This window comes from Pectinophora gossypiella, chromosome 14, assembly GCF_024362695.1.
Source record: "Pectinophora gossypiella chromosome 14, ilPecGoss1.1, whole genome shotgun sequence".
In the NCBI taxonomy this organism is placed as follows: Eukaryota; Metazoa; Arthropoda; class Insecta; order Lepidoptera; family Gelechiidae; genus Pectinophora; species Pectinophora gossypiella.
Window position 1 is genome coordinate 14,435,246 of NC_065417.1, and position 19,727 is coordinate 14,454,972.

The 19,727-nt window shown below is 38.6% G+C and overlaps 1 protein-coding gene and 1 non-coding gene across 2 annotated transcripts in view; one reads left to right on the forward strand and one right to left on the reverse strand.

The window, feature by feature from the left end:
- Positions 1-19,727, forward strand: part of LOC126372724 (adenylate cyclase type 2-like) — a 201,439-nt gene that overhangs the window by 22,577 nt on the left and 159,135 nt on the right. Inside the window, 2 exon segments of the mRNA XM_050018582.1 lie at positions 1,335-1,480; positions 18,380-18,586. Of these exon segments, the coding sequence (XP_049874539.1) occupies positions 1,335-1,480; positions 18,380-18,586 (353 nt within the window).
- LOC126372903 (U6 spliceosomal RNA) lies at positions 18,232-18,339 on the reverse strand. The gene has a single exon (XR_007567243.1). It is a non-coding gene; the product is annotated as a U6 spliceosomal RNA (small nuclear RNA).

A 19,727-nucleotide genomic window follows, 5' to 3' on the forward strand; every position in this document is an offset into this window, starting at 1 on the left:
TATATTACGTCCCTCGGACGCCGATACTTTTCAGTACTTACCGAAGTTTTAATTAGGTATTTTGCCTTTGTTTACATTTTCCTTATGTGTGTTAATCCTATAATAATAAACGGAAGCAATTCCTTTGAAATATAAATGTTTTCACTTTATATGGTAAAAAAAAGTGTAGGTAACTCGTTTATCCTGAGTGCTTCATACCATCAAGTAAATTGGCTTTATTTCAGACCTAGTTTCATTCCGGATAATAAATTTTATTTGAGCGACAGCTCTATAGTATTAACAAGTTTTCTTTTTTAGCGTGCGTGCGTAACAAACAATATTTGGCAAATAATTTACTTAATCATCAATTAATAATGTCAATATTTTACAATATCACTTGTTTATTACAATTGTACACAAAAATATAAAAAAAATCATATTTTTTTTGTTTTTTTTTTTAATTATTTCCAGTTCCATACTTTCGCGACGGAAAATTCCACTTGATCATTATAACTCCGAATCGTGGTCGGAATCATCCCTCAAAGTTTTCGTTACTATGTCACTAACACCTTGTATATAATTAAAATTAATAATTCAAGACCTTACGCGTCTAGTCGTCAAACAACAACCTAACCCCCCTCCACCCTAACTTCCTTGAGGAATCCTTGACGCGCAAAGGTCCCCATTATACTCCCCGCATTACCACGTTTTACTCGCATGGCGACACCAACCTTAGTGCTAAGAAGTGCGGTTTTGTAAAGTACTTGCATTGACGTCTACCACAGGTATTCTGTCCTTTCTGCACAAAGGTCAGATTATATTGAAATTACCTATTGTCCTACTTATTTTACATTTTTATGGAGAACCCATGTCAGGCAGACGTGACTGAACTTCAAAAAAACATGAAAAAATTATTTAGGTTATTTTTACCATTATCGAGCGCTAAATGTACTCAATACTCGATAACTTTATTGCGATTCCACAAATAATACTGACGTTTTAACTTTTAACATTATTAATTTTATGCAAGAGAGATGTGGTGTATAAGATGATATTATAGTGACTAAGATTGAGACGGGAATGTTAAGTTGGTTTGGGCACGTAGAGCGGATGAAGGATAATAGGATTACAAAAGCAGTATATAAAGCGAAGGTTGGTGGTAGGGCTGGCAGAGGAAGACCTAGCTAGAAGGACGTATATTGTCTAAATTGGGTGTATGAAACGATTGATGAATGTGGAGGAAGCAAGAGAGTGTGTCAGAATCGAAGCAAATGGAATTATATCGTCTCCGTTTACCTCGGTGAGTAGTATGTATCTAATTTTTTGTTTAATATTTTTTTATCTTTTGTCCACAGAGGAGGAAGGCACAGAGCTAGAATTAGAGGCGCTGTACCGGCGATACTGTGTTCGGCTGAAACATGCGCTGTTTGTGTCGGCGCTCTGTGTCACTCTGCTGTGCTGCGCTGTACTGCTCTGCGCTGTGTGTGCGCTGCACTCTCATGTAAGTGTATACATATTAAATTATATGTACCTCTGGTACTAATATACATAAACTCACGCCGATAATCCCAAATGAGAAGCGCAGAGGCACGAGTAATCAAAGGCGGATATGACGAACCTCATGGTGACAAGGGACCACTGGTACTTATTGTTTTCTTTCTGTAGGTAAATTTTTAAACGGTACCCTATATTGTCTACTCCAGATGTCCATTTTCAGCGATGTGAATAAAGAATGGACAGATTAATTAAATATTTTAAACGCCCCAGTATTAATTTCAACCTGCATTGAGGTGGACCTCTGTCCACTCGAAACCGTTTTAAAATTCAAATTCAAAAATATCTCTACTCAGTAGGTAACATAGTTACACTGTGAATCAACATTTTTTTAAATGACGAACGTCTCATCCACCTAAAACTACTGCAGCTTCTCACAACCTGTAGAGCCGGGGAAAAGAAGCTGCAAGAAAAACCTCGGCACAGGGCTCTTAAAAAAGCACTTAAAATACTGTTATACAATTTAGTAATTTGGCCGCCTAATATCAGTTCCTAGAAAGCTAATCCCATGCATTAATATTTTCTAGATAATCACTAATCTTATAATAACCTTTTTTACAAAGTCTCTTTTGAATTACTGTCTTAAAACTGTTCAATGGCAAATTCTGAATGTCAATGGGAATTTTATTGTAAAAATGTATACATTGCCCCTTAAAAGATTTAGTGATTCTATGCCATCGACTAACATGGCAGGTTTATGCTTAAAAAAAGCGCACACGGGAATTTTCTATTTGAAATGAAACACACGTGATTCAATAATTTACTAGACTGTGTCATGACAGCTGTCAGGTATGAAAATAATAATTAATTTTCTTACAATAGCATAGGGTTGGGTAATAAATCAATCTATTTATTATTGAAAAGCATTGTATCGCATTTGTATTAATTTATTGTGTAATCCATATTAATATTATAAATGCGTCTGTTCATTTGTCCGACTTTCACGGCAAAAAGGAGCGACGAATTGTCGTGTTTTCTTAAGTGGAGACAGTTCAAGAGATGGAGAGTGACATAAACTGCTTTTTGTCTCTTTCTAACCTCCCACTTCCCTAAAATGGGGGGTGGAAGTTCCGCAATTTTCAAGGTAGAAAGCAAAAAAGTTGATACGCGGACTATTTGTAACTAACAAAAAATCGTCCGTACTTATTTTTTTTTTGAAAACTGTCCCCAACCCCTTCAAAGAGACTTAGGGGACATCTCGTCCCAGTATTAAACTGGGCCCAGGGGCGAGTTTGCCCTTTTCTAAGTTGATAATGGGTAACTGGGCCCAAAAGAGGGAGTGAAATTTTATAGGGATTTTTTGAAGTTTACATGGTAGGAAGCTAAAAATTGGTAGATTAGGAAAGGGAAACCGTGTTACCCCGAATTTAACGCGAGCGAAACCGCGGTCAAAAATACACACATACATTAAGTCTATCGTTGTTAAAGTTTTGTCACCATACTCTATCATGCTTTTGTTTTAACGTTCGTACTGAAAATGTATGATGTAGGTACTAGGAATAAAGAATTTTACACAGAATAATATGGGAATTAGGATTGTGAGTTTATGTTTGTATACCTACATAATTATGTTTTTAGACAACACATTTTGTGTAAGTATAAATATTTTATTTATTTATTTAGGTACTTATAAAATCAAAACATGGAAATGTTTTATAAAATAGGTATTAGTGAATATGTTTTACCTTTAATGTTAGGTACTTTTCTAGAACTGAAATTAGGCATAGACTATATAGAGGAGAGTCTGGCAAAAATACACAATTTTCTGAATCAGTGGCGCGTTATGCCTGCAAATTGAGTCTGAAATGACAGAATCAGACACATTATTCATTGTTTCTGTATCCTATAGGTTTTATCTGGTATAATGCTAAGAGAGACACATACTACATGTCGGCATAGAAAATTGTTCTCATCTATGGGACCAAAAACACACCCCGGTCACTCCATATAAAATACCGTAAGCATAGAATAAAGAATAATATTATATACACAACGGCAACTCTCCGCTCCCCTCCACCGTCTGAGCTAGCTTTACCTCCCCCCTCAAACATAGTTAAGACTTGAATCGTATGGCGTCACACGTCACAGTCACACACACACAGATGCGCGTGTACGATAACGTCAATGTGTGGTGTCCGTGTAAAATGAGGTTTTTTGTATGAAGTGTCTGGGGTGTGGCGTCCGCGCATGCTCCTCCTTACACTTTACCCTTACATTAATACAGGGTGTTAGAGACATCGTAACTAAACTATGAGGGCTGACTTGCACCATGATTCTAAGTTAATATCAAGTTGAGTTTTCCGTCGCAAAGTATGAAACTGAAAATAATAAAAAAACACTTAAATTTTCATGATTTTCCGACCGGAAATTTTACTTGATATTCGTTATGATGTCACTAACAATTTGTATATTTGTTTTTTAAGTCTTAGACACTCTCCGCCCCGCACCAATACGAGAATACATCTATTTATTTATTTATTAATTTATTTAGGTACACATACAGCAATACATATTAAACTTTTACAGACAACATTATAAATAGAATCTAGTTTGATTTACCTCACTCCCCCGATGGGGACTACTTTAGTCACGGGTGCGCAATGTCTCGGTCGCACGCACTGGTAAAGCAAGTTCTCCGTGTGTAGTTTTCTGTCTGCAGTTGTCTCTGTGTAATTCTCTGTGTGTAGTTATCTGTGTGTAATTCTCTGTGTATAGTTCTCTCTGTGTAATTCTCTGTGTGTAGTTCTGTGGTCGCGGTACGATAACTACCTGACCACGGGTTCTGTGGTTGTGTTGTTATAGGCAATATATTCTGCCTACATTCAGATAAACATCAGAACTGGTTGCGAAGCTCTAAGTAAATGAAGATTATTTCAGTATGTCTGTTAGTTTAGTGTTTGTTTTGTTTAGTTTGTAAACGAGTTAGCACTCTCGTGCATGACGTAGGTACTAAATAATTATATATCCTACAAACATAGATACACATATATAAAGATCTTACTTCCCGTTCAGGTAAACAGACGCCACGGAAGTCCACTTACTATGTTCTAACTTATAACTATAACACACTTGATTACTTACTTACACTACTACAATAGAAGAATAGAATAGAAATAGTTTATTATAAAAAGACGTTATGCACAAAAACAAGACAAAAATATCATTTAAAATTTTCCCAAAACAATGACAAAGAAAAAGCAAAACGGATTTTCGTCGAAATGATCATAAATGGTGGTGGACATCCTGAGATAAAAGGGCCTCACTCAGCACAAGTCGCGGCGTGAACCACTACGCTGGTATTATGTGGACCCTGTTGTATTAAACTAAGTAGTTCGATTTATCAAACTTCGATATAAATTAATTGCGTACATTTTCATTGCAATTTGCACTACTAATAAGCCATAATTCTCCAAGAGTCTTGCTTAGTATTTAGGCAACTTTTATTTTAACCATCAAGGGTGTTTCTCTACTAAACTCACATTGTCTTCTTGAGATATGTGGCTCTGCCGACCCCAAATGGGATTATGGGCGAGGATTGTGTGTTGATAAGTCATACTATAGTTATAAAGCCTATTAATATCTGAACGTATGTATTCAAACAAAAATTGAGTAAATTATTTATATTTTAATCCGCCAAAATGGAATGCGTCGGGAAACCGTCAACTCAAAAATTTACAACGCAATTTTGAAGCGGAATCCAACGATTTGAAATAGAAATAGTTTTTTTTTATTGCGACCTTGTGTTCGTACAAAATGTGGTGTTATAAAAATACAGAAGTAAGTATTATAGTATCAACATGGACCCGGTAAAGTTTACCCCGATACGGACCCCGCCGGCGTGGTCGACGATTTCCCTCATTCACCGTTTATTGCTATCAACACACTAGGGTCGATTAATTCTTTCAAATATTCTTCCTCTCAGACGACGCCCTGAGCCGAGGTTCGCGCCCAACTGGGCACCCTCAGGCCTGTTGTCTTAAATTTTGTACCGGGTGAGAGCCCTCAGGGGATGAAAGTTTGTATGAAACCTAGTCATTTTTGAAGTTAGTAACCCAGAGACAGAACACTTTCCTTTTTTTTGACCTGACTTATTGTAGATTTGCCGTAGATGGCATTAACTACTTGGCCGGACAAATGGGGAGCGCTGAAGGCTCTCACCCGGTACGACGTTTAAGACAACAGGCCTGAGAGTGCCCAGTTGGGCGCGAACCTCGGCTCAGGGCGTCGTCTGAGAGGATTTTTTTTTACAGAATTAATCTACCTTGGTGGATCGATAGCGATAAGCGATGATTGAGGGAAAAGAACACTTTTTAACATATGGACTTAGTATAGGGCCTTACCTTGATAACAGAAGATACAAGTCGCGGTCGGAAAGCTATGTAGATATGAACACGATTCTAGAACCTGCTGCAGGTAGTATTAATACGTAGCATATAACTCACCCTTTGAACGCCTGTAATATTATTATCCGACTATCTACATGCCATCGACGATATAAGCGAGTAGATACCTAGCATCTTACGAAACAAAGACTAAAGATAATTTTCAGTACGAACAAGGGAAGTATTAAAATAGTCTTCTTGATTTAGAAATGTGATTTATTTAATTTAGTAAACTCGTATTTGGGTGAATATCAAAATGTGCCAAGTTTGGTGGCGAACTTTCATTTTAATAAAATAAATAAAATAAAAATAAAAATTGTTTATTTACAGATAATTACAAATCCATAGATTGTTAGTAAATGCTTAAGAATTTTATTTTTTCGTGAAAAATTGAGTTCCGACATGAAAAAGGATAGTTCTAGCTACGAGGTAACTTGTTCTTCGAAGCGGTCGCGATTGGTCGAACGTTGTCCGTTAGCGTCTTATATCTGATCTATTTGCCAGGTGTGCTGGCTGAAGTTCGTCTGCCAGTAGGAGTCTAAAGGTTATATCGTCTATGCTATATGCGGCAGGCCACAGGGGAAATGTAATTAACTCAATGCAAAGCCTACGGGCGACATGGTTTCATTATACTGTAACAAACATGAACCACGTTTTATTCAGTTACATACGAGAAATGTGCAAATAAACGTGGATTACATTAATGAGGATGTGTTTAAGTCCTTTTGTTATCTAGTTATACATTTCTCTCACATTTTATACCTACTTGACTTAGTAACGCGTATTTGGTTTCTAAGCGGTCAAAAAAAATCGAAAATATTTATTTTACATAGTCAGCGCTTTTTGAACGTCAAAAATTTAATTACATATTATGTAACTAGCTGTAAAACTACTACAACATCGAAATCTGTAATGCTGAGGGAAAGCCGTGGCCAAAAAACCTCCCAACACAGGGCCCTAGTCCTACTGTTTCATGTTTTTCTTTCTTTTTTTTAAATCCAGTTTGTATTACATAATTTATAAACTTAAATATAGTAGTATTCCAATTGCAGTCGGTGGAAGGAAAGTGAAAAATAAAAACTTTATGTGACTTTATCACAGAAACAGTGTTTTATGAGCTCCCTGACAGAAGCAGGCCTGTCCACATACGCAGCACCCGATCACGAGTTGACGCGAAAGCCAGCCATAGCACCCTTCGCACATTTTTGAGGGAAAGGTGCGACCCGACTTCCGGACGCCACCGCGGTGTGCCCACCAGTTTCCATAGGTTTTTGTGACGTACCTTCTTTTGCCTCATATGCCATTACCTACTTGGCTGGAGACTTGTATTGTATGGGCGAGGGAGTGGAAAAATAGACACGGATATATCTTTATAACCCACTATACAGGGTGTTAGTGACATGGTAACGAATACCGAGCGGGATGATTCAGACCATTATTTTGAGTTGCAAACCGTAAATATAAATAAATATTTAAGGAAAGGTTTATTATTGTTGTGGCAAAGATTACTCAATGCCATTTGGTCTAAAACTATTTTCGAAGAGCGGAAAGACTCACAGAGCACGGAATCGTAATTACCTCGCACGCTACTAGAAGTGCCTGTAATACATCCTTTTTAAAAACTGCGTTTCAAGACAATATTTTAATTATGCTAATTTAGACGCATTTAACATAAATGTCATAATATTTATACACAAGGTACAAGGCTGTTTTGTATTTCCAATTTCCTCCGTTGCCAAGGTAACCGTTTGACATTTATGGTACATCTATGAAGATGGCAGGCAACCAAGTTGCGAACGACATCTTAGGCGAATAGATCGAGGGGCTGCTATGATAATAGTAACTGAATTAATAGATTGGACTGAAATTTCCAGAAAAAGTAGCGTAATTTACTTTGCTCGCCTCTAGTAATACTGAAGCGTAAGGTTCATTGATCTTTGGAGAATCCAATTGTACGTAAATGTCTATCGTGAGTGATGGTGGAGGAAGTAGTTCGACAGTTGATGGGTAGGCAGAGCGTAGTGGTGGGTCGATGGGTGATTCGAACAGTTGTTAAATTAATGGCGATAAATAATGCCAGGATTAGGTATGTTGGCAACAGATCGTGGTTATACAAGATGTTAGTGACATCGTAAAATACTGAGGGGGATGATTCAGACCATGATTTTGAGTTAATATGCAGTGGAATTTTCCGTCGCAAAATTCATGTATTTTTTTAAAATTATTTTCAATTCTATACTTTTGCCATGGAAAATTCCACTGGGCATTAGCTCATAATAATGAGTTGAATCATCCCCCTCAGTATTTGTTACGATGTCACTCACACCCTGTAAAAGTACAAGTAGCCATACAAGTAGATAGGGCGTTAGTAACATCGTAACAGATACTGAGGGGGATGATTCAGACCATGATTCTGAGTTGATATCAAGTGGAATTTTCAGTCTGAATATTCATGAAAATTTTTGTGTTTTTTTTAATCCAAAATAATCCAAAATTTAATCCAGAATTTTCCATCGCAAAAGTATAGAATTGAAAATAATTTAAAAAAAACTAAAAAAAAAAATGAATTTTGCGACGAAAAATTGCACCTGATATTAACTCAGAATCATGGTCTGAATCATCCCCCTGAGTATTCGTTACGATGTCATTAACACCCCGTATAGTATCATACTTAATATATAGCCACTCCTCGCCAGCTCTCAACAAATCATGGCATCTACGTAAAGACTCGATAACCATATGGATAATAATTATAGGTAAGTATAGAGAATGTTCTGTAGCTAGGAATATCACACGGGCTAATGTATGCCTTCAATCTCGTTAGTCCGGTGTCCACAAGGCTAATACAATTATTGGGCACAAGATTACAGCTTCGGCTTAGCCTGACCTCAGTTTCCGACCGTGTGAGCCTTTGGGCAAACTATTATGCTTGCATGTAGATTCCACGTAAAGCTAGAGGTATTAAGATGTAGGTGGGTTAGATGTTGACGAGTGTGGGATGGTCAACGTCTTATAACGAAGAAGGTACAAATGACTGGAGGTATATTACATACAATTCAAATCAAATCAGAATCATTTATTCAACGTCATGGATAAACTTGTTGAAGGTCAATGTAACATTTTTGAATTTACGTCATTTCGCAAGGTGTTATGGCTGAGGAGAAGAAATGACAAGAAACTGCAACAGCAACACATCTTTTAAAAACCAATGAGGATATACATTACAAGTTATTTAATAACTAGAGGAACACATTCAATACCAGACATTTTTAGGTAGTCATTAATCTTATAATAAGCTTTTTTACATAAAGTAAGCTTCACGTGAGCTTTAAATTTATTTTCTGACAAAAAAATATTATCTGGTATTTTATTGTAAAAACGTATACATAACCCCAAAAAAGATGAATTTAATTTACTTAATCTAGAATTTTGAATAGCAATTTTATGTTTATTTCTTGTATTGTAAGTATGCCTTTCACAGTTTCTCGGAAGGAGAGATAAGTTTTTACGTACATACATAATGTTTTCATATATATATTGACTTGCGACCGTCAGTATATTTATTTCTTTAAACAGCTCCCTCAAAGAGTCCCGACAACGCAGCTTATAAATAGCGCGAACTGCTCTTTTTTGAATGATGAAAATAGTTTCTACATCAGCGGCTCGACCCCACAGCAAAATACCGTAAGACATTATGCTGTGGAAGTAGCTGAAGTAGACAAGTCTAGCAGTGGGTACATCTGTGAGTTGTCGGATCCTTCTGACGGCATATGCTGCTGAACTTAGCTTGCCCGCTAGTGATACAATATGTGGGCCCCATTGAAGTTTTGAATCTACAGTAATTCCTAAGAAAACTGTGTGTTCAACAAAATCTAGTTTCTCGTCGTTAATTTTAATGTTATTATTTACTTTCTTTACGTTTGGTAGAACAAATTTAATACACTTCGTTTTCTTAGCATTTAGAACTAGGTTATTATTAATTAAAACACCTATTTTTAAAATCCATAACAGACTTGCCATAACGTCAATTCACATAACGATTAGAAAGTATAATATGAAATTATATACCTTTACTTGGCATAATTATGAAAATCCATAATTTTATAAACCGTAACTAGAAAAACCCATAATTTGAATATAAGTAAGTACCTAAGCTGGTTAGGCCGAGGAAATGGATTCTGGTAGGGCTTTAGAACATCACCGATCGAGAAATTGGTCGGTGTACTGCGGAATGGAAGGCGATTGGGGCAACCACCGTTCTACACGCCTAACCGTTAAGCAGATCATCGTTGGGCAAATAGATGGCAAACGTGCGCGAGGAGTCCGCATACTACAACGACCTATACCAAATCGTTGTAGTATGCGGACTCGCATACATCTTCATACTGATTATAAGCCCGACAAAACTATCGGCAGATAGAAAGTCTGTGGTTTGCGTGGGCTCTTAAATTACAAAAGTTTGCTATTTTGCTGTAAGTTTGTTGTATAAATAAACAATTTACTTATCTCCGTACTGTCCGCCACTTTTTTATTAAATCAGACAACGCTTAATCAGCCTACTTACTTCTTATAGAGGGCCCTAGAGGGATCCCTTCGGGTCCTCTCTGTAAATAGATATTGGGAAATTCCCTCCGCCCTCCTTATACAGAGTGCTCAAGGTTAGGAGGGTAGATTGAAAAGTTAACACTGAAAGATATTAAGGCTACGTTCAGATGACAAGCGCTCAACGCGCGTTTTGAAAACGCGCGTTTACAACTACATACATTTTACGCGCGTTAGCATGTGTACAGCCTGAATAAAATGTATGTAGTTGTAAACGCGCGTTATCAAAACGCGCGTTGAGCGCTTGTCATCTGAACGTACTCTAAGTGTCAGTACTATAATACTTTATTGAGGTGCTTGTTTGTTTATTAATTATTATCTGTATACTAAATGGCTTTTACAGTTGGAATCCTTTGATGAAACCCTGATTAATGTATTATATGTTACTAGCCCGGATTCCTGCAGACACCTCCTAATTTTATTTTAAGTTATACCCGTCATTTTCTTTTTCGCCTAAAAGGAAAGGGACGGAGGATGGACAACTGTTAATTTTAAAATGGAAGAATAACCCGGGGGAATAAAATATATATTCGCTCATAAGCAATTGACGCGTGTTACATTAATTTTATACCTGTCGATTATCCGTCCTTTTCTTTTACAGCGGATAAAAAACTTACAGTTCACTTACTATAAAATACTCTCCCTGTATAAAATACTTCGGCTACCCAACCTCGAATTTATTTATCGGAGGCGAAACCCAAATATTTTGCGTGATTATACGACTTACACGACATTAGATTAAGATGTTTTGCTGCTTACTCTAGAGGGTTTACATAAGTAAAGCTTTTCCAGCTTTTCTGTATTGTTGGTAGAATTCTATAGACAAATGTCTATAGAAATCTATAAGAGTGATTTAAATGGACTTATCCAAAACTGCTACACTGGATCACAATCTGGAGGTCCGGATTCGAATCCCGATGGGGACACTGTCGAAATCAATTTGTGAGAGTGTCCTTTGTTTGTCAAGGACATGGCTGAATTACCCGAAAAAAAAGATGATTCCGGGCTTCGGAAGGCACGTTAAGCCATTTTGGTCCCTAATGCCTCCACAACCCACAGGGGAGCAGCGCGGTGGAGTATACTCCCAACTCCCTCCGGTTGATCTAGGGGAGGCCTGTGCCCAGCAGTGGGACGTATATAGGTTGTTTATGTTGCTTTACGTTATTCATTCATAAACACGAACTGAACGAAAAATTACCAATAACCCGATATTTTCCACTATTACGCTCAGGTGGCATGGGATAGTGAATAAACCCAAACCTGAATCATAGAGTAAAGAAAATTACAACGTATAGAACGGTAACTCTCTACACGTAGCCCATCGTAGCAACGTAGCGCGGCGTTACGACTCACCACCTATCACGTTTGTCTAATAGAAAGATCTCTAAAAGAAAGGCTGTGAATTGTGGGTACTTAGTTCATCTTTTATCGTGACGGCCTCCATGGTCCAGTGGTTGAGCGTTGGGCTTACGATCCGGAGGCCCCGGGTTCGAATCTCGGTGAGGACATATCACAAAAATCTCTTTGTGAACCCTAGTTTGGTTAGTGATCTAAGTATGTAGTCGTTACATAAGTCATGGCAGGGGTCTTTGGCGGCTCGGTAATAACCTTGACACCAGGGTTGATGAGGTTGGTATTTCACCTCACACGATCTTCTTATCGTTTACCTTCTTGATGAGGTTGGTAATCTGGTATCAGCGTTATTACTGGGCCGCCTAAGGCCCTTGACGCAACTCATGTAACGACTACGTGCTTACTTCAGTAAGTAGAAACCGGGACCAACGGGTTAACGTGCTTTCCGAAGCACAAATCATCTTACTTAAGGACAACCGGATGATCAGCTAGTTTTTCCTTACCCCAATTGGTGTTACTTAGACCATTTAGACTAATGATCTATGGGTGCCTTTCCACCAGAGATGTGCTATGCAGCTATGCTGCGAAGATGTATAAGCTGCGCTACGAAACTATGTGACCCTTTCCACCAATACTAAGCTACGTTGATGTGCGAGGAAGATGCGCTGCGAAGATGCGCCTCCGCAAAGTAGCCGTGCTACGAGCTATGCTACGTATCGATAGTAGGGAAGCGCTAAAGTACGCATCCACAGCACGCATCCATAGCACGCATCCATAGCACGCATCCATAGCACGCATCCATAGCACGCATCCATAGCACGCATCCATAGCACGCATCCATAGCACGCATCCATAGCACGCATCCATAGCACGCATCCATAGCACGCATCCATAGCACGCATCCATAGCACGCATCCATAGCACGCATCCATAGCACGCATCCATAGCACGCATCCATAGCACGCATCCATAGCAAGCATCCATAGCACGCATCCATAGCACGCATCCATAGCACGCATCCATAGCACACATCTATAGCACACATCTATAGCACGCATCCATAGCACACATTTATACCACGCATCCTTCCATATAAAAAACATATCTTAGTTGAATCCGTTTCCACCGGTGCTATGCTATGTGCACCAATGAATATGATTGGTGGATATCAAACGCATCTGTAGTATCCTAGCATAGCACATCTCTGGTGGAAAGGCACCTTAAAGCCGCTAAGCAGTAAGGGGGACCGACCACACACGAATTGTATGTTTCACTTGCTCTCATGCGTTAGGCGGCATTTGGCACACGGTAAGAATATAATTTTGTATGGAATGTCCGCGGTGTGTCCAATTATTCAAATTCAAATTATTCCTATTAGAAACTAGTCTATATTATGTTACTAACAGAAAGCTTAACCTAGTATTAGGCTGCGTTTCCATTGACAAGCAGCTGGGCGGAGAGGAGCGGAGATGTATAGGAATCGACCAACCACCGTGAGGGAGAGAGTGACAGAGCGTCTTCGTTTTTTGCTCTCTCGACCGCTGTGATTGGTCAAATCCGCGCATCTCCGCTCTTCTCCGTCCATCTCCGCGTCAGTCGAAACCCGGCCTTAGTAACAGATTCGCAAGATGACAACATAAAAATAAGCTACATGAGGATTATGTAAAGTTCATTTCTTGAATTAACCCCATCGGGAACCGAACAAGTTTACCTTCGTACCACTACTACTCTAGCAGAGTGTCTTTCCATCAAGTACACGTAGTTTCTTACTCCTCACGAAATAATATTAATGATATTTCGTTAGGACCGATGGTAGCTCAGTTCGCAGAACGCTTGCCTCACACTTTGAGGTCGCAGGTTCGAATTCAGCACAGACCTAAAACAATGATTGTCGCATACGTTTTCGAATTCATATTTGCATCATAAATGATTATCACGTGTTCAGCGGTAAAGTAAAACATTATGAGGAAACCCACATTCCCGAGAAATGCATTGTCGGAAGTATGTGACCTGTCAAATCTTTAGGTTAAGTAAGCGGACTCTGTAAAAAACGGGATAATGCTAGGGAGAAGATGATTTCGTTGAGAAAACTGTCCTATAGTTATTAAATTAAACAATGACAGCTACCAGACATAATTAACTGCTCTTGTTTCTAGTTAATTATGCGAAAACAATCATTTGCATACCAAAAGCCACTGTAACCGCAAATATTCGCATCAGATCGAATTAACAGCTACTGTATTTTGCAAATAGCTTCAAATTGAGACCTGTACAATGCATTCCTTGTTGTGTCACTGAATGCATAGTGCTCAATCTCCAATGTGTTGAAATTCCAATAATTCGTTAGGTTGGTATTAGAGCAACGCGTATTATCCGTGCGGATCGCTTATGCGCATTGAGAATGTTTTAAAAGAAGGCCTATTTCCCACTAGAGTAAGCTGATAGCTATATGGAAATCCATTTGTTACGATTTTGAAATACTTCTTCTTACTCCCTCCATAACGGCCTTCACGGTCCAGTGGTTGAGCGTGGTTCTCTATATTTTACTCATAAAATTTTATGTAATAATTTAACTTGGCATACTGTTACTTGTCCTCTTATTAGTTACACATAGTATTAATTTGTCATAACCTTTTAAGCATAATTTTGAAACTCATAACTACTATAAGCATAATAATTATTGACAATAATGATATACATATAAGCATAATTATTATAAGCATAAAAACTATATATACTCCGAATAAGAAAAGTTTTGGCACAACTTTGAACATTTTCGAAACTTACTTTTCCTTAGCTGCATTTGGTTCACGATTGTGACTTTTTATATTTTTTGACACTATTTCATGCTGTTGGTCATCATTCAGTATACTTTTGGTGTGTAAGATAAACATGCTGTTAACACCCTAACCTACTGTTATCCCTTGTAAAAATTATGACAAAACACTATTATTCTAAAAAAGAATTATGGAAAGCTATTTATATGCGAATCAAATTTATGCCAACAAAATATTAGTCCAAAAATAAGTTATACCTAAAAAACTAGTATTCCTAGATGTTATTATAGGAAAGTACTATTATGCTGAAAAACCTTATGCAAAAGGATTATGATAATTAAAATTATGACAAAAATATTTATGCATTCTAAGAGAATCCCGTTGAGCGTTGAGGTTACGATCAGATGTATGTACGTAGTCGTTACATCAGTTATGTCAGGGGTCTTTGGCGGCTCAATAGTAACCCTGACACCAGGGTTGATGAGGTTGCATAAGAAGAAGAAGACTCCCTCCATCAATTTATACATCAATGTTTCCACATACCAGTATTTTACGAAAATTTTTCACGCTTGCTTCGTTCATTTAAAATTACCTATCTTACCGTTTTTATTTTAAACATCTAGAAATAAGTAAGTTTTCCTTAGTTAAGCGACACATTTTTTATACGTTTGTATTTGGAATAGGTTCAGTCAGAAAATGAAAATATTCGTCAAGTAAGGTAAATTTTCGCTTGCACTTCATACCGCTTATACTAACATACCAGTACAAAAAACAGAGCTGATTGACGGAAATCGTCGAACACGCCGGCGGGCTCGGTATCGGGGAACTCGTAACGAATCCATTCCAAAACTTCTCTGGTAGGGACGGTACATGAAACTCACACCCGTTAGATAGATTCGAATGGTCTCGCGGGCGGATAGCACGCACGGACAATACGCAGCGGATAATATGCAGCTTTGCAAACAGTCGCGTTGAAATTCCTAATAACTCGTTTGCGGACCAATTAATGCCAGGAGTTGACTATGCCCATGATGTGCATTGTTGTTTCAATAGAATCTGCCGCTTGCCGGTTCAATCGTGGTTATATCGGTTATGCACTATTCAATCGAATGTATTATGTACTTATATAAATCCTTTGTGTTGGGAATTTGGCGCGATAAATTGAATTGAAGTTTGCCTCTTATGGCATTAACTACTTGGGGGCGCTGTGGGCTTCGCGGTTGAAGCTGTTCTAACTGATTTGACTGTGTTCTTGCTCATCGATTCTGGGATTGCTTCAATGAATCTCCTTTCCTTTGCTTGAGGATAGTTTTTTTTTTGCCGTGACTTATTGTAGATTTGCCGCATATAAATGGTATTACCTAGGTACCTGTCAGACAAATGGGGAGTGCTAAGGGCCGTTGTCCGGTCAACCGCCGGCATTTTTTTTTTCTTTTTTTTTCTTAATAATATGTATAGTAGTGTCACGGGTTTGGATCCCGGCTCGGGCTCTAAACCACTTAATTCAACTACTTATATGGGTTTGAATTAATGTTTGGAACATAGATAATATTGAAGAATTATATGAGAAATTGGTATATTTTGGGTTGAATTGGTTTTTTATAATATTATAACAAGCATACCGGAAACATAGAATAAGGAATAATACTACGTACAGAACGGCAACTCTTCCCTCCCCACCAGCGTCTGAGCTAGGTCTACCTCACCCCCCCTTGACACAGTTTAGACTTAAATCGTATGGCGTCAGACGTCACACACACAGATGCGCGTTTACGATAACGTCAATGTGTAGTGTCTGTGTAAAACGAGGTTGTTTGTGTGAAGTGTCCGGGCCTATGAATTGTTTGTATGAAAAGCCATGTTCCTTCGTTCACTAATTAAGTAATTGTTTTATTGGCGTTAGTCAATAGCGAGATTTCTTGATTACTAAGTTACATTTTCAAATATATTAACATTGACGTAAAAACGAATGAAGCGAACTAATTGGTTCCTAAAATATGCGCTAGATGGCGCTTGTCAGTGACAATAATTGATCATCATTATCAGCCGTACGACGCCCACTGCTGGGGATAGGCCTCCCCCAAGGATTTCCACATCGGTCCTGTGCTGTTCGCATCCAACGGCTTCCCGCGACCTTCACCAGATCGTCGGTCCACCTTGTAGCGGGCCTACCCACTGAGCGTCGTCCGACACGTGGTCGCCATTCGAGATCCTTTCCGCCCAGCGGCTTTCGATTCTCCTCGCTATGTGTCCTGCCCACTGCCACACCTTCCAATACACTACACTACACTGACAATAATTGATATTACATAGTTTCCAGGATTTGTGCCCGGTAAATAGGAATGAGCTCACCTTCTATTACATGGGATTGAAACAGCTGGCGAGGAGTTGGTGTATATACTATACACATCTGCGTACCTCTTTGGGTATACAGGCGTGAAGCAGTTATGTGTAAAAAAACATACTTACATATCCCGTTTCATAACAAAACACGTTTCTCACAAAATACATCATGTCCCCGTTTCTGTTCTTATATCTATGTTGGGTGCCTTTGGGAGTCGGAACTCGTTGTGTGTAGATTATCTTGTCATATTACAAAGTATTATTTATTGTATTGCTATATATCCAATCTACCATATTACAATGTATTATTTATTGTATTGCAATAAATACGATTGCGTTCTGGATGTTACGAATTACTTTTCTTGTTGAGAATTGAGTGAGAACATTCTTCTATCGTGTGGGTTGTTAGGATTACCAACCTCATTAGCCCTGGTGTCAGGGTTATTATTGAGCCGCCAAAGACATGACTCATGTAACGATTACGTACGTACTTACTTATCAGTAAGTAATAACCGGGGCCAACGAGTTAACGTGCCTTCCGAAGCACAGATCATCTTACTTTCCGACAATCTTACTTTCTTACTTTCCGATTATAAAGTAATTTTTGTGATTTTCCCCACTGGGATTCGAAACTGGGACCTCCGAATCGTGAGCCCAACGTTCAACCACTGGGCCACGGAGGCCGTGAAGACGTACAATGTTATGTTTATTATTTTTCACTAAAGTTGGTCTTACATTTAGTAAAAACTTACTGACATACGAATTGCACGAGGAGGCAATTACTGGCAGAGTTGAATTTGGAACTCAATAATTGTCCTTAATGTCTTCAGTCCAGTGGAATGGCTCGCGATAGCCCAATAAAAGTCCGGGCCACTTAACGTCAGATTAAGTCTGGAGTTTATAGCAAGACTGACCATCAGTCCCGTGATTTTGTACACACTTACATACATAATATACACTCTCACATTGGCCCCGATTCCTGCAGACACCTCCTAATTTTATATATTATGTAAGTACGTAGTCGTTACATGAGTCATGTCAGGGGCCCATGGCAGCTCAATAATAACCCTGGGATGATGGGGTTAGTATTCACCTCACAACCCATACGATAGAAGACTAATTCTGTGTATTATTTCATCATCATTATTAATTTAAGAGCTACGCTCTTGTCGGTGTAGCATTCTCTATGCTACGTTTTTAGGGATAAATAAGGTAGTGGTTTACCTCTTACCTTACGTCTAAAAAGTTTGAAACGCTTAACAATTTTGCGTGTCATCCCTGCGCAGGCGCCATGCTAATCTACTCTGTATCTTTCCAATTTTATATATGTACTTACTGCCGAAGCAAGTGTATTATTTATTTTAACAAATTTTCTTTTTGTTGTTGCAGGAGCTACCAACGCAAGTGAAGTCAATATCATCACTATCAGTGATAACGTTCGTGCTGTCAGTAGTGCTAGCGCTTGCGCTGCTGCCAGCTGCGCCGGAGTGGGAGGCGTTCGCGCTGATGGGCTCCGTGCTCGTCACACTGTGTCTCGGCAGCGGGACATTGCTGGCCACGCATCATGCGCCGCTGCCACTGTTTGCTCTCATATTGGTGAGTACCTTTGTATTATCTAACACTAGCGACCCGCCCCGGCTTCACTCGGGTGCAATGCTGAGGAAAAAATGAAATTATATACGACATCACATTAAAAACCCTCAGAAATAACAGTATTTTTCCATTATTTAATGGATGTTATTATACATATAAACCTTCCTCTTGAATCACTCTATCTATTAAAAAAACTGCATCAAAATCCGTTACGTAGTTTTAAAGATTTAAGCGTACATAGGGATTAAGGGACATAAAAAGCGACTTTGTTTTATACTATGTAGTGATTTTGTAGTAAAAACTTACTATAATTCTATATAAGTTCCTTAGGTAGGTAAGATTTGGTGAAGCGGGAGTAAGCGTGAAAGGTGCCTTTGATAACATGATGTATTATGCTACATGATTTTCTGACAGGAATTTTTCAAATCTCATTATTATTAAAAGTGTTATAAATAACTACAAACCATCCATCTTTCTAGCATTATCCCGTTATTCACGGGGTCCGCTTACCTAACCTGAAGATTTGATACATCCGGTTTTTTACAGAAGCGACTGCCTGTCTGACCTTCCAACCCGCGAAGGGAAAGCCAGCCCAATACTGGTTAGATCACATACCTCTGATCATTTATGATCCAAACATGAATTCGAAAACAAATTCGACTTAGGCCTGTGCTGGATTCGAACCTGCGACCTCAAAGTGTGAGGCAAGCGTTCTACCAACTGGGCTCCCTTTGAAACAAGAGATAAATATAACCATTTGAATTTCGTAGATGGTTTACATAGGTAGACCGCATTTGGGTACCTAAGAAACTTTCGACCGTGAGAAAGTTTATGTTGGCACACCTGAGAACGCTTAGTAAGGTTTAAACATTCACAATGACTGTAAATTAAGGGTCAATGAAGCCTAACGAGAAATTGTGAGGGAAAATATTCTATCTTCTCCTTATCGTGTCGATGGCAAACTAAATAGTGTCGGCCCAAAACTTGGCAACAAGTATGGCGCTATCTGCAGCGCTCATCATATCCTCCTGCGTGATGTCCCGGGTTCGAACCCCGGCGGGGAAATATCACAAATATTACTTTGTGATCCCTAGTTTGGTTAGGACATTACAGGCTGATCACCGGATTGTCCAAAAGTAAAATG